The following is a 15,427-nucleotide window of genomic DNA, read 5'->3' as shown; positions in this document are numbered from 1 at the left end:
CACATGGATAAACATACAAAATAATGGCTTTTTTCAATTTTCATAATAACATGCTACTTTATCTGGTTAAATAGGAATGCTAAACTCATGAATAATAAAAACATTAACCCAATCCAATTATTAAATGATGTAAATAGATGGATTAAGGACCAAGAAATTTATCCAAATCACTTAGAGGAGATGACAAATAATGATATTAATTCTTCAACCAGCTGTCTTATTTGTTTAATGTCACAAACAAATTTTGGAAACTTACCAACACTCTTATGTGCAGGTATATCTTCCGAGTCACAAGGAGACAGATGGAGTGTAGGACTACTTGAAAATGGAATCGTTAAGGATCTACAACAAGGCAGGGCACAACCAGGACATCTTTTGAAGTTTTTATTACAAAGAATCTGGATTGTAATAAGAAGAGCGATTCAAACCAATGTACAACTACGGTACATTTGGTGTGATCAAACTCTAAACAAACATCTAACTAAAGGCGGGGAGATATCACAAGTATCCCCTACCCTTTTTCCTTTGCTAGCGATGATGATACCAATCACATCCAAACTAGAAGTTTGTAATCTAAGACAGGGCACGACAAGAGATTGGCTTCTCAGCCTGCCTGCTGGACACATAGGGTCTAATTATAAAGACACTATGTCTCACACTAGATGTAACCTCTGCTTAAATCTTTAATCCAACTTTCACTTTTATCATCCAAAAAAAAAAAACTTAGTTTCCAACAATTTACTTATGTAGGGTCTCTAGAAGGTCAGATTTCCTATCTTTCACAACTGCATAATGAACCCAGGATTCTTCCCTTTGCTTTTAATGAATAATTTCATTTTATCCAATTCTATGTATATATTTTATTTTCAATTTTCACTAAAAGACGTTGATCATTATTAACTCTTTGATGGTATTTAATTTTAATTTTTCACACATAAAAAAAATTAAAAATCTAATATCTATGTTGAAAACATGCCCTTCAACCTAAAATTCTAATAAGATTTGCATGCTTGAATAGTTTTCTTTTTTAGGGTTACTAAATCCTGTTTATTTGTTACCAAAAAAAAAGGGTAATGACCGTTCTTTTTTTTCTTCTTTTTTTCCTAAATCATTAACTGAAAATGTTTAGATGAGCCAAAATAAATAGTATAATTGATATTGTTAATGTATATTTAGTAATTAATCTCACGAGATGACTCAGTTTGTAGAAAATCAACACATTCAAGTAAAAATCTCTTTGGGGCGAAAGACCAAGCCCTTTGCCTTATATTAAGTAACACGCCCATCCCATATATAAAAATTACATGTTCTAAAAATATATATATAGAATGTATATTTAATAATTAAAAATAAATGTCATAAATTAATATGTTGTTAGAAATTTATTTAATTTTCATTAAGTTAATGCAACACCTAAGTGATTGATGTCCTTTTTACGAATCATCATTCAAATAATGATAGAAGTAATGTCACGCGGGATTGTTTTGGTGAAAGAAAAAAAAATCCACTTAACTCAAGTATTTAAGTATGGGAAGCCGGGAATGTGGTGGTTGAACAGCCGTGTAAATTACTTGGTTGAACGGTTCTAGAAATTCTATTATTAAATTTGATGGGATAAAATCTAAATCGTTTATCATAAGCGGTTCAGATTTAATTCAATACATTTAATGGTATTGATTTATTTACACAGTCATTCAACCATATTATGCCTTTAAGTAGGAAAGGTGATGGCTGAGCAGCATGTAAATTGCTTGACTGATCGGTTCTATTTAATGATAAGTATTTAATCCTATTGCATCCGTATAACAATCAATTATAGTATAGATGGCAAATATTTCACGAGAAACCCTAACCAAAAATCATTCCGTATCTCATTTTTCTTTTCCTTTTTTCTGAAATAATAATACATTTAATGAGGGAAGTACATATATTGATATATCAATATATAGTACACAATTGCACAGTATTTTCATTTTTCCTTTCCTTTCTTTCTTTCTGAAAATAGACACCGTCAGATCACGGATTCACGTGATCATTTACTCCTATGACTACATTGACTAAACGCAATCCTGTGAAATGACTATCATATCCCTGTCACTACGAAAACCTAAAGTTGTCTAAGGTGTCAGTGTTAGATGAATGCGACATAGATCTTATTAGATTCAAATCTTTCTTATTTTGTTTGGTAAAGAACACTTCATTCATATAACTAAAAGAAGTACAAACATAATTGCATGAGTACATGTGGTTTGAAACGAATTAAGGAGCGAATAAGGACCAAACTGTGGTACATGCAATAGACAGGGTCAACCAAGGTAAGGGTTGAGTCAAGCCCAAAATGGATCACGTCCACAAAACCCTTAAAATAGAAACACTAAAAAAACACCAACACCCACATAGGGGGACATACAACATGCCTCAAGGGCGGACACATAACTTCTACAGTTGTAGCGATGGTAGCAGTGAAAATGTGGATCGGACCTGCCATCCGGCTCTACCATATAGGTGTACCTATCAAGCTCGACGCAGAAGAACTTGTACCCAAAGATGGAGTTGTTCTACGGTGTGCACCAAGGAAATGTTGTAACCAAATGAACTGTTATGGGAAAAAAACAAGAATAATAAAAACAAAAACAAAGTATTGCAACCGCAGATCTAAGGGGAAACCCTAGATCTGATTATTAACGGAGAAAGCAAAACGAGAAGCTGGAAAGAGGGAGACGGAGACAGGAAAGAGGACGGAAAAGAGGAGCAAGGAAGGCAGGCAAAGGGGACGGGGGTGAGAAAGAAACAACAGATCATACCATCTTAAGTGAAATAAATCAGCTATTATGGAACTAATCTTTTGTGCAAGTGAGACTTAGTGGAGTCTACGTAACAGATCTTACTTGTATGGTACGTCTGACATGATGATGTTTGTGGTGCCCACCATTGGATGCACGCCATGCAAATTACATTAAATTACATGGCTCGATCAAAACGCCACACGCATATTTAACCAACTTAAAATGCAACAAAACCGGTTTTTCTTTAAAATGAAAACAACAATGTCTTGAGCCAATGAAATTTAATAAAATCCACCTGGCGCGCATGCAATGGTGGCACAACAACCATCACCGCGTCAGATGCAGATGCATCAATGAAGCACGATACTTGCTATCAATTCAACACTGGGGCACAACAGGCACCGTGGTACAGCCTAGTGGCTGGCAAGATCCATTCACACTTGCTATGGTGATCATGATGATCATGAGAAAGTTTTTGTTTAGCCAAAACCCAAACAGGCCTTCTAGTTTCTACTCAGTAAATATCGCAGCAATGCGAAAGTGAAAGAGCATTCAATATGAACTGATGGTAGATGGTAGATGAACCCTCATTCACTCTCTTCTCTTCACTGTTCTCTACCCTCTGTAATTTTCAGTCTTCATTATTAATTCCTCCTCTTGTCTATTAATAACCCCAAGTCTCCACCATTCCCCAGGCCAGTCCCCACCTTCTCTTCTTCCTCTGTCATCTCTCACCTTGCTTTAGGGTTTCTGCTATTTCCCACTTGCAGCAGCTAACTTTAACATCAATGGAGCTCTTCGACATCTTTCTCCTCCTCCTTGTAGCTCTCTTCGCCACTTTCTGGTGGAAATACTGGTCCATCACAGGCAGTGGTCCAAAAAACCTCCCGCCCGGTCCACCCGGTTGGCCGCTCGTCGGCAATCTAATTCAAGTCTTGCTTCAACGCCGGCCATTTATGTATATTGTTCGAGATTTACGTTCCAAGTATGGTCCAATCTTCACCATGCAAATGGGTCAACGCACCTTGATCATCATCACCAGCGCCGAGTTAATCCACGAAGCACTCATCCAAAAAGGTCCGATCTTTGCTAGTCGCCCACCTGACTCACCGATCCGGCTCGTCTTCAGTGTCAGTAAATGCGCCATCAACTCGGCCGAGTATGGTCCACTCTGGCGCACTCTCCGTCGCAACTTCGTCACCGAGTTGATAAACCCAACTAAGATCCGCCAGTGCAGCTGGATACGTAAATGGGCTTTTGATAACCACCTTGATCGGCTCCGAAGAGAGGCGGCGGAGATGGGTTATGTGGAGGTGATGAGTAATTGCAGGTTCACCATCTGTAGTATTCTAGTTTGTATCTGTTTCGGAGCTAAGATCGCTGAGTCACGAGTTAAGGAGATTGAAACCGTGTTGAAGGACGTTATGTTAATGACAACCCCAAAGTTGCCGGATTTTATGCCGGTACTTCTGCCGTTGTTCCGGCGGAAGCTGGAGGAAGCAAAGGAGCTGAGGAAGAAGCAGATGGAGTGTTTAGTACCTCTGATAAGAAACCGAAGAGCCTTTGTAGAAAGCGGTGGCAAGACCGAGTTGGACTCGTGTGATATCAAGATGGTGAGCCCAGTTGGTGCTGCTTATATTGATTCTTTGTTCAATTTAGAACCGCCGGGGAGAGGTAAGCTTGGTGAGGAAGAGCTGGTGACGCTTTGTTCGGAGGTGATGAACGCCGGCACGGACACCAGTGCAACCACGGCGGAATGGGCTTTGCTACACTTGGTAATGAACCAAGAGATTCAGGAAAAGCTGTACCAGGAAATAGTGAGGCGTGTAGGGAAAGATGGTGTGGTTACAGAGAACGATGTAGAGAAGATGCCATATTTGGAAGCTTTGGTGAAGGAGACATTCAGAAGACACCCACCGAGTCATTTTGTGTTGTCTCATGCAGCGACGAAAGAGACCGAGTTGGGTGGGTATACGGTGCCGGTTGATGCAAGTGTGGAGTTTTATACGGCGTGGGTGACGGAAGATCCAAGTGTGTGGAAAGATCCAGGTGAGTTTAGACCGGAGAGGTTTTTGGAAGGAGGAGATGGTGTGGATGTGGATGTGACTGGTTCTAGGGAAATACGTATGATGCCGTTTGGTGCTGGGAGAAGGATTTGTCCTGCATGGACGCTTGGAACTTTGCATGTTTACTTGTTGCTTGCTAAGATGGTTCAAGCTTTCAAGTGGCTTCCTTACCCTGGTTCTCCACCCGATCCCACTGAGACCTTTGCCTTCACTGTGGTCATGAAGAACCCCCTTAGAGCTGTCATCTTGCCTAGGTCATGAATCACCCTCTCTCTCTCTCTCTAGCTGAAATTGAAATCTCCCTTTCTTCTTTCTTGAAGAGGCTAAAAGCGTCAGTATAGCAATACAGGATTATATCTCTCTCTCTCTAGTTATATCATTCATTTAGTATATAGTGTTCTTGTTTATTAAGAGACTGGGTTAATTAGTAAAAACACGTGGTCATTGACCATTGTTGGGAGGTTCTTCTATATTTAATTATAAAGCTTTGTTTATGTTTTGGGAATTTAATTTGTCACTTTGTTACAGGGGGGGGAGGAGTAGTAAGGTTTTCTGCAACTGTCTGGTACAGATTCCAGTATAGAGGGACTGTGATGTGATGGAATTTTGATTTTGGTTGTTATATAGAGTTTTACTGATATTTTCAGGACTGTCAAGCCTACATTTTGGACCGTTAGATTCAAAATTTTGGTTACAATCGTTGAATTTTCATGGTCGAGATCTCGAAATTTCGACTAAAATTTTGATCAGAGGGCCGACTTGATGTAAATGCGCAAGACCAAAGCAAATTCCAAGTCTTACGTAATCAAGGTGTGTGCAAGATAAACCTCATATACAAAAAAGTCCAAGTTTTACTGACATTACCTTTTTTTTTTTTCAAAAGTTTTACTATTATTACTGTTCACATTTTCTCTTTGATGTTTGGTGAAGAAAATTTCCCCCCAACTATTGTTATACGTGTGGTTATGTTTGGTATGTTGGAGTTTTATTTTGGTGTTGTGCAATAACATTGTAGTTTATGGCTGAGATTGAAAATTGTAGTTGAAATAAAATCTTGACCGCTCATTTTGCAGTTATAAATTTATCAAAAAAAATGTATTAACGAGCAAAACGAGTGGTTGAAATTTTGTCTTAACCACAAGTTTCGATCTGGACCGTATGTTGTACTATGATGCTCATTTACTAAAGTAATTTAAGATCATGTGTAAACTTTTCGAAATTGCTTCAATCATGCGCCATTAAATGTGCAATAACAATGCAGTTTATGGTTGAGATTTAAACTTATGTTCAAGACAAAATTTCGATCACCCATTTTGCAGTTAAAGTTTGTCAATTTATTAACGAGTAAAACGAGTGATCAAAATTTCTTCTCGACCACAAGTTTCGATGTGGACATGTTATATAATAAGCAATTTCAGATCATGTGTCGTACTTTTCAGTTTCAGATATTGTGTGGGTACTTTGAGGACAAGTGGTCAACGACAACAAATTGAAATTAAGACTCACTACCTTTTGATGGATGGAGACAGGACATTAATCACCTGAGCAACGGTGCAGGGAGGGAGGGACCGGGAAAGTTAAATGTCATTTATGAGGGTGAGCAAACAACATGTTTAGGTTAATTTTGGAACCATCAAGGATGGGACATTGATTATTGAAATAATCAAGGAATGGACATTAATTAACATAAATATTTGAAATCTACATGTCCCATTTTTGCTTTTTTTACATTTTTACCCTTTAAATACAAACCATACGAACTTATTGAAACAAAAGAAATATGTGATGAACTCTCTTGATTGAGTTTAGATGATCAAGGAGAGTGTACGTTTTCTTTGGTATGCTTTCAACTGTTTCGTGCATCAAGTGAAAGAGAACGACTGTTGTCCTCAGTGTACTTGCTCGAGAACCTTCATGATTATGTCTGTGAAGAAGCTTGGGAGGAGAAGATTTGTTAGTATGTGAAGCTCTATTTTTCATTATTTATTTAATTTAATATAATATATATGTGATTGTCTCTCAAAATGTATATTTACCAATTCGCTCATGCATTTGTTCCAAATTCTACTTTCAAACTTATAAGTTTGAATTTTTTGTGTAACTAAACACGAGGGATACGATTGGAATTAGAATAGAGAAGGGTAAAATTGGAGCCAAAGCTAAAAAGGTAAAAAGGGTCAAATAATTTTACACTACAGTAAAAGTAAAACTAGCTACCCAGAACACGGTGGACTAAGGATCAACTTGGTTCAATATTGATCACAGATCAACCCAAGCCCAGGTTCCGGCCCAGCCCACTGATGGGAACAAAGCCTCCAAATCCCAATTGACAAATAAAGAAGCTTCTACTTCTTGCAATACCTATTTTCTGAAAAGAAAATATATCAACTCTATGGTATTTAAAAAATTGAAATATGCTTTTCTATATCAAAAATACAGATCTTACTTGTAGATGAGAATATTTTTCTTCACCTTCTTTCCTTCTCTGAACTATATAAGGGTAACTATATTTGACCCAACTCTACTGATTTTGTTACTATCATGAAAAAAAGGATGTGTTGGTATAGTATATGAAGAAGAGATTGCTCAAGGAGGTGAACTAGGCTGTCCATCTGAGCTCCTACTGAGTTGTTGTTGTCTACTAAAACTTGCTTTCTTCTTCCTCCGGATCTCCTCTTCTTTCTTATCGACAAACTCCATCAAGCTCTTGAAGCTCCCTGCACGATTGGGTCGCCGAGAACTTGTTGATCTTTCTTGTTCAACTACTTCAGCATCCTCCTCTACTTCATCATCATCCATTCCATACTTGCGATACTGACAAAAGACACGTAAAAAGAACACAAAAAGAGCAATGAAGCAAGCAATGCCAGAAATGAGGAAGAGGCCCCAGAAACTATCGAGAGACAACCGGTTTGATTCTGCATCGTTGGTCTGTGCGGAACAGGCATGAAGTGATAACCACTTATCATGCATCCTTTGAAGATCACCATTCTCTGAGAGTTTGAGGATTGCTGTTGACAAATCAACTGCAAGAGGAGAATCCCTTTGGAATGCCTGTAGAATAAAGTAAAATTTGAGAAATATATTACTCCTTGTTCACTTGTAGAACACTGCACATCACATTTGCCTTTCCAACACTTTTATTGAACATATCCACCAAACTTTAGCAAAATTTCAACTGCAAGTCTTGCAATTAAAGTTGGAGAACACATAACATTTATGTGAATAAGACCAAGACATCGAACAATATGTGAGAAATTAAAAATAACATGAGATGAAGCTACTATCCTCTAAACATCTGAAGCAAAGTAGGCTCTGATAAAATAAAGAAAATCCTTCAACCAATCATTGTGATTGAACAGATGGACAAGGAAAGGTGATTTGAAGTAAAAAATTTCCAAGATACATTATGCTTAATTACTTCAACTAATCACTATCAACCTGCTCTTCTGCAACTAAGGACTTTGACCAGCTATTTCGACAACCCTCTATGATGCTTCTTCCATTAAGATCATTCCTGATTGACTACTTCAATTTGCTTTCTCCAAGTTTTCTTAGAACTCTACAAATTCATTATGTGATAAAATCCAAGAAATCTATGAATACTTGGTGAGAAATCGGAACTAAATATGATGAAATTATCATCCTCTGAACATCTACAGAAAATTTAGGGGGCTATTCTGACAAAATATTGCAGAGGAAATCCATCAACTGATTCATTTGGATTGTATGTTAAGAGAGATTTTTATCCTAAAATAAAAATACCAAGAGATGGAAATGGGCAAGAAGAGAAAGCAAGTTTGCAACTTAAAGACTTTCAAAGATGGCTTATGCTCAATTACTTCAAAGAATCAATATTATGGGCAGCTGGTTCAATGGATTGCTTTCTCTTCCTATGAAACTAAGGATCTTGAGAAGCTGTTTCGAGTTTTCAACAACACCTAATAGTGGCTTCTTCCATTTACCCTCGATCTGATTATCTCTCTTCTGTGTTCAGTCTTTATCTTAAACCCTAAATACTTTCCCTAGTTATGGAAAAGAAAAGTTGTTTGGAAGAATATAAAATGGAACAATTGAATTGAATTGAAAATCTAACTAGTTACTCTGCCAAACTCAGATTATTCAAGCAGTAGAGAAGGAAACTGGACACTTACAAAACCCCACCCACTTTTTGTAAACTCTTGTCCAACAGTCTGGAATTTGCATTCATTGTCAGACAAGAAGACTTCAACATAAGGAAGTTCATCAACAATAGCAGCAACTCCACCATTTTTAGGTCCACGCTGAAGAGCATCCAGATAATCTTCCTCAGTTTTCAGGGTCACAAGCCTAGATGCTGCAATATTGAGCTCTTCAATCAAGTAATTCTTAGCAAACGACCCATCCTGAACACCTATTGGGTCAGAGCTTGAGATCAAGCTGTCTATCCCTTCGATCCGTGATGACAACTGCTGAACTGTGAGGATGGATGTCAAGCTAGCTGTGTAGCTTGAGTTGATAATAAGTACTACAAAGAGCCATATGAGCACAACAAGACGTCCAAGGGTGCTGACAGTGTTCTCCCCTGGATTAGATCCATGTATCCATAAGATGTTATCAACTTGAGTTCTAGAAGAAGCAGAATCTAATTGAGCCAACAGAAAGATGATGTAAACTAGTCAACTAGAAGGAAGAAGCATGTTAGGAGACCGGATCTACTTACTGTGGGAAAAGAACATCGTAGAGAAACTAAACCTGCAACATGAATATTTTAGGGATTAAATTAATATCACAAACTTTATATCAAGCAATTACAGACTCCGGAAAGAAGCAAGAAAGTGCAAATAGATAGCATATAATGAGAATGAAAACTACAAAGGAAACTACCAGCACCAGAGATGGAGAGCAAGAGGATGCGCAACAGAATTTCCCCAGTTTGCATATAATGGTTTGGGTAACGAACCAACCATCAGAATTGGTAGCAAAACAAGTATTCTCTACTTGATATATAGTTGATATCCACTGAGCATACTAGTGAGGCAAATTAGAATCTCTGATTAGATACATGCTTTGGCACATCATGAGGCTCAACAGACATGTAAAGACCCTACTCAAACAAACAGGGTTTCCAAGAGAGTTGCAACGGTACTAACCAAAATACTGTTACAAGTTGTTGGCTTGGTGGACCACGGAATTCAGCATTAATCCGATGTTCAAGAATCCAAACAACAGCTCCCACGAACAAAAAGAAAACACCAGTGACGCACCACATTTCAAGTGTAAAAGGCTTTAGGAAAGCCCAAGGATTGGATTTCACCTCTTTTACAGGAACAACCACAGTAAGCCCAGACTCAATGTAAGGCTGGGTGAAATCCACAACTCTTGTCCTATTTGTAACAATAGTTATATCTCCAACAGCTGCATCAAATTTCTGCAAAGAAGAAACGAAAAAGAAATGGATTTCCTTAGGAGAATTAAACCCACAAAACTAACAATGGGACGAAACAGAAGTAATGCACAATGCCAGCGTAAAATAAAACAAACCAAAGTAACAAACAAAAACTCGAATGAGTCATAACTAATACAAGATAGGAAACAAATCCACTAGGATGGTCATTGCTACTAATTAATTTGTACAAAGCAGTACTAAAAAGATCAAATTGATGCTATCATAATTGTTCACTCTATTTGCATTTTGTAGACAGTAGCAAAAGATGGTGATATTCCTAGCCTCTTGTCATCCATTTAGCTCCGTTTTACAGCACGGTAAATTTCTGGAGATGCTCAGTTTTGTGTGCAGATTTCCTGTGTACATGACACTCCTGCAGCCAGAGCATCCTCACTGCATTTGATCACATACAACAGCTAAGTTAACATAAAGAATTCAAAAGCAGAGGACTTACATTTTCAGAGACCATGGCCACAAGCTCGTCATAACTAGGGGTCCTGGTACCATTCCCGAATAATATGTATGTATGTGGAACAGGATACTGCAACAAGCCCACAGCAGCTTCAAATACATCAATGCAGAAACCCCTCACTGCATTGGGGCCATCATCCTTTGCCACAAATTGCTTATAAGTCACTCGATTAGGAACCCCAATCCTCAAAGGTTGTCCATTGTTGGGAAACACCCAACCACGCGGTGTTTTCGTAGTTTCTCCTGGCCAAATTACGCTGTAAAGCGTTTGGGTATTGGCAGAACTATTTGAGTGCTCGTTATATAAGATCTCCGGAGCAACAACTGAAAAACCTGAATAATTTGACCAAAATCCAACACGGCGAGACCCAGTCCCACCAATGTTGATAATATCATATGCTGGACGGATTAAATTCTTGTCTGAATCAAATTGGAGTTGGCCAGTTAAACCTGTAAAGTTCACCATAGTCAGCTTCCTAAGCAACTGCTGACCTCCCTCAAAGAAACGGAGCGACATTAAACGTATGGAGCTTCCATCTGTATCACGCAAGTTCGGATCATCTGAGAAAGAAATATTGCCTCCCTCGCTGAAGAACTCATCAAGAGCATGTGCAAGTAACCAAACAGAATCATAAGCATAGAGTCCATAAGAATTCAAGCTTGAGGTGGCATTCCCTATGTGTTGTAGATGACTCCACCGAGATATAAAGTTCTTTTTGAGATCAGAATCTGGTGTATGATGACGGAGGGCTACAACCCCTTGCAAGAGATCCATTGTGCGAGTTTTAACTGGTTCCGATGAATCTAAAACAGAAGGAAGCCAATCTGTTGCAATCCACACATAGCCACTAGTCATCATCCCAAGGGACTTCGCTGCAGAGAAGACTAATAGACCAGAATCCGGATTTACATGTACAACATAAACCCGAGACTCCATCAGATTTACTCCAACTAATAGATCATTGATTACACTTTCATTGGCCCCTGGAGGAAAGGCAGCTTTGTAGGATATCTTTGAACGCTTTTTTGCTAGCGCATCCTCCAGCACAGATATCCCACTTCTACCATAATCATCATCCACAAAGATGGCAATGACCTCTCTCCATCCATAGTATTCAACAATATCTGCTACTGCATACATTTGGAAATAGTCATTTTGTGTGGTACGGAGGAAGTATGGGTACTGTAATGCAGCAAGAGTGGGATCTGTTGCTCCAAACGACAGAAGGGGTACATGGAGTTCATTAACAACATGAGAGATGACATGAGCTATTCCTGAGGATTGGGGACCAATCACTGCAACCACTTCATTCTCCATCATCTGAAAAGCTACAGAAAAAATGGATTTTCTCAAGCTTTGGCTTCATCTGAAAGAGAGATGCTGAATCTTGTAAATTAAGAACTTTAAAAACAGTAATTTGTTAATTTGTTTTTTTGTATAATCCTTCCTATTCAAGCCCTCTTTTCTTTTACAGTGGCCAGTAATGCAGTCAATCATTGACCATAATAATAAATCATTAACTAAATATCGTCTGTGCAAAGACTTTTGGCTTGGATCTCCCTGCTTGATTTTAATAAAACAAAATAGGTGGTGGTGTTTTGGGACTGATACAAACTCAAGTGTGTGAACTAATTAGCATTCAAACAAATAGAATTTTTAAGTACCTAAGAATTTTCTTGTTTTGGTAAACAAGCTCTTCAGAAGCAAAGTCATTGCTAAACAGTATGAGAAAATTGAACCACAGACTGCAAACCAGATGAGTATTGTATAGAAGGATTATTCAATTACATTAGATTAACTGAGTTCTGGGTTTAAGTGTTACCTCCTATGGTTCCAAGAAATCCACTGCAATTTGAATCCTGCATGATCACATTCAATGTTGTCCCTGCAAGAATGCTAGAATCGGAGTTAATATCATCAACAGCAGCTTCAATTGCTGGCTTTGCCACCTTTCCAATGGTTGAGTTGAAAGTGAATAAAGCTCCCACATTTACAATGCGTGGCCGTGAAGAAGATCCTAACTTTCTACTGCCACCCTGAACTTCCATGGTCATCACCAAACAGAAAAGCAGCAGCTGAAACAATCTCATGACTAGGAGAACAACAGAGCTACTGATATGATGGAGGACCACCCAAGAAACTTTATTTTTGTGATGCTTCGATCAAACCAGCATTGCTCTACGGTAACATATCTGTTGCACCATAGGCAAGATTCCAAAAAATAAACAAACAAGTGCAATCACCAATTAGAATAAGAACAGTAATAGGCTTAGAAAACCTTCACCATCCAAATAAGAAAGTGTTTTAAAAAGGAGAAATAACAGAAGAGACTGGTAGTATGAAAAGCATACCAAGTTGGGTTCAGGGTGTCTCTTTATCACTTCAGAAACAAGTAAGGAGCAGAATAAGAATGCACCAAGTGCACAACAATGATTAAATAAAAGGTTTTGACTTCAAAGATTCTCTGGGTTCCTGATACCCAAGTACTATTATTTGTATTAAATCAGTTCAAAATTAGTTTTCTGAAACAAAAATAACTTTTAAAGCTCACATGCAACAACAGTGTTTGAGTGAGGCAGAAGAAGAAGAATCCCCATGGATAGGTTCTAATCTTTTGGGAAAAGTTAAAGGAACCCAGAGAAGTAGTACTAGTTAAAGATAAGAAATTGAGGGCTGGGTGCCATGGGCTTCAACAGAGTTGGCACTAAGAACTAGGAAGAAAGACTCACCCGGCAGCATAAAACTCGGAAGGCCTTGAACAGAACGCTAAAGCAGCCAAAGTGGTTCTTCAATCATACCCAGAACCGAAATGGGAATGAGAAAATCTAAAGACTCTTGCCGAACGAGAAAAGAATAATTTCGGCTTTAGAAGTTCCAGGAAGCGTAAAGAGATATTTTGATGGCTTTAGAGATTTACCGTCATAATTAAAAGCTTACAAAGCTCAAAACACACTAAAAATAATATACATGGTGGCCATGGAAGACTGTCTATATCTCTACTCAAAGACAGCGGTGATAGGTCCATACCTCCACACTGTTCAGTAATGGCGTAAAATCAAAAGGAAAAGTAGTTGGAAATTCAGATTCTCTGTCTAAGACCCAAAACAGTCACTAATGAGGAACGTGAAACATGTGGACCAGAATTTTCTTTCTTATTGTTCTAGCAAAAATGTGGTTCCGAATTCAAATACAGTGAATAGACAAGACCTGAGTCACCTGACGGCTTAAGTAAACGAAATTAATGTTAATCGTTAGGGTTCCTGATGAAACCCCACACCTGATTGCTGTAGGTAACAACGACGAAGAACACATCACAAGGTTATCAGGAAAGTTTGAAGATTCTATTTCTTTGATTGACAGGAACATTCTGGGAATTTGGGTGGCAGCAAAATTCCATCTTCACTGTTGCAGAGTTCCAAAGGAGTTGGGAGTTTCATATATTTGTTTTACATTTAACCATCCAAATTTGCTTGTGGAATCCTGAAAATGACTTTTTCCTTGTACTCCCACATTTTGGAAAACTAGCTTTATCGTCTTAGACTTATTAATTAAGATTTGATTATCAATTAAAAAATGCTTAATCAGTCTTAAAATGTTGAAATTAACAGAATCAACTAGCTTCAAAGTATGTTTACCAAAAACAAAACTAGCTTCAAAGTACAAACTTTATCAATTCTATTCTGGATTCAAAGTTCTTAAACCTTGTGTTTATGAGAAAACAGAATTGAAAATTACAAAAGATTATCCTAAAAGATGTTGGTCTTAAATTTGGTCTCTATTTGCTCCCAAAAAAAAATTGGTCACTATGAAACAGCCAGAAGCCCCAACAGACATGCCAAAAAGGCAAAAACTCTGAATCTATGAAAGTTTTGAACAGGTAATGTCTAATCATCATTGTTGTTTTGCTTGAGTAAGAATCTTTGGTAGTCTCTGAGAAAGATGAATGGATATGCTTCAATTAAAGATCTCTTTGCTCTACTTTTGCCACCATACTTTGTTAACAAGAGTGGAAATCTACCAGTATAAGGGTGGACCCATATATTTATTGAAGGAAAAGGGGTATTAATGTAGGTCCATTTGCTCATTATGAGATAGAGCGTGTGGATGAAATTTTGGTCTTTATCTTGTAGGATTTTTGTTTACCAAAAAAAATCTTGTAGGATTTTTTCTTACTTTTGATATTGTGAAAGATTTTTGACTAGTTGTGCTGTTCATATGACTAGAATGGTTATTGTGTACACACATGAAAGTACTGCATTATCCCAACATAGAGGGAGAAATCATGGTGAAAGAGGAAGGAATGCTTTCGCTGATAGCCATTATAGTTCTTGGACGAATGATAGGTGGCCCGGAGGATCTTTCGGTTTCATTCAATTTGGTTTAGGGTCAATTAAGGTAAATTAGGCCTAGCCCAGCTCGTTTAGTGCCTATCAAGACCCTATAGCTAGTGTTCCTGTACTTGAATGTTCAAAGCATATAGCTATCGTTCGTCAGGCATAAGGTGTGTTGTCTCGGCTTCACCTTGGCTTTCTCTTTTGTTGACAACAAGGAGGCAATTTGTTCGCTGGGCGATTTAGCTAGCCAAATCACACTAACCTAGATGCCCTACCATCCTATAGAGCAATTCATTCCGTCTAGGGCAACTCATTCTATTCTCTCTGAGGTCAGGTAGGTG

General features: G+C 38.1%; 2 protein-coding genes across 3 annotated transcripts; one reads left to right on the top strand and one right to left on the bottom strand.

The window, feature by feature from the left end:
* Nucleotides 1-3,498: 3,498 nt before the first annotated feature.
* CYP77B1 (cytochrome P450, family 77, subfamily B, polypeptide 1) lies at nucleotides 3,499-5,196 on the top strand. Its single transcript, XM_089169271.1, has one exon. The coding sequence runs from the start codon at nucleotides 3,575-3,577 to the stop codon at nucleotides 5,111-5,113; it is 1,539 nt and encodes a 512-aa protein (XP_089025397.1). The 5' UTR covers nucleotides 3,499-3,574; the 3' UTR covers nucleotides 5,114-5,196.
* Nucleotides 5,197-7,250: 2,054 nt separating this feature from the next.
* Nucleotides 7,251-14,136, bottom strand: GLR3.4 (glutamate receptor 3.4). Of its 2 annotated transcripts, none has more exons than XM_089168472.1 (7): nucleotides 13,482-14,136; nucleotides 12,575-12,944; nucleotides 10,735-12,080; nucleotides 9,985-10,262; nucleotides 9,555-9,586; nucleotides 9,007-9,416; nucleotides 7,251-7,906 (listed from the first exon to the last, which is right to left on the bottom strand). In XM_089168472.1, exons 2-7 carry the CDS (start codon nucleotides 12,840-12,842, stop codon nucleotides 7,439-7,441), a joined length of 2,802 nt encoding a protein of 933 aa, XP_089024598.1. In that variant the 5' UTR covers nucleotides 12,843-12,944; nucleotides 13,482-14,136; the 3' UTR covers nucleotides 7,251-7,438. The 2 variants fall into 2 exon arrangements, with proteins under 2 accessions (XP_089024598.1, XP_089024599.1); XM_089168473.1 differs by lacking the exon at nucleotides 13,482-14,136 and adding an exon at nucleotides 13,104-13,466.
* Nucleotides 14,137-15,427: the final 1,291 nt, after the last annotated feature.

The sequence above is a fragment of the Hakea prostrata genome, chromosome 9 (assembly GCF_041222555.1).
Source record: "Hakea prostrata isolate BN-2017 chromosome 9, UWA_Hpros_2, whole genome shotgun sequence".
Taxonomy (NCBI): Eukaryota; Viridiplantae; Streptophyta; class Magnoliopsida; order Proteales; family Proteaceae; genus Hakea; species Hakea prostrata.
The sequence above is the reverse complement of the archived record's forward strand: the minus strand, read 5'-3'. Positions and strand labels throughout refer to the sequence as shown.

Coding starts and splice junctions, on each gene's coding strand:
- CYP77B1 (XM_089169271.1), top strand. CDS start 3,575: ATGGAGCTCTTCGACATCTTTCTCCTCCTCCTTGTAGCTCTCTTCGCC.
- GLR3.4 (XM_089168472.1), bottom strand. CDS start 12,842: ATGAGATTGTTTCAGCTGCTGCTTTTCTGTTTGGTGATGACCATGGAA. Junction 10,263..10,734: donor TGGCCATGGTCTCTGAAAAT/GTAAGTCCTCTG, acceptor TCTTCTTTGCAG/AAATTTGATGCAGCTGTTGG. Junction 9,417..9,554: donor TACGATGTTCTTTTCCCACA/GTAAGTAGATCC, acceptor GATCTAATCCAG/GGGAGAACACTGTCAGCACC.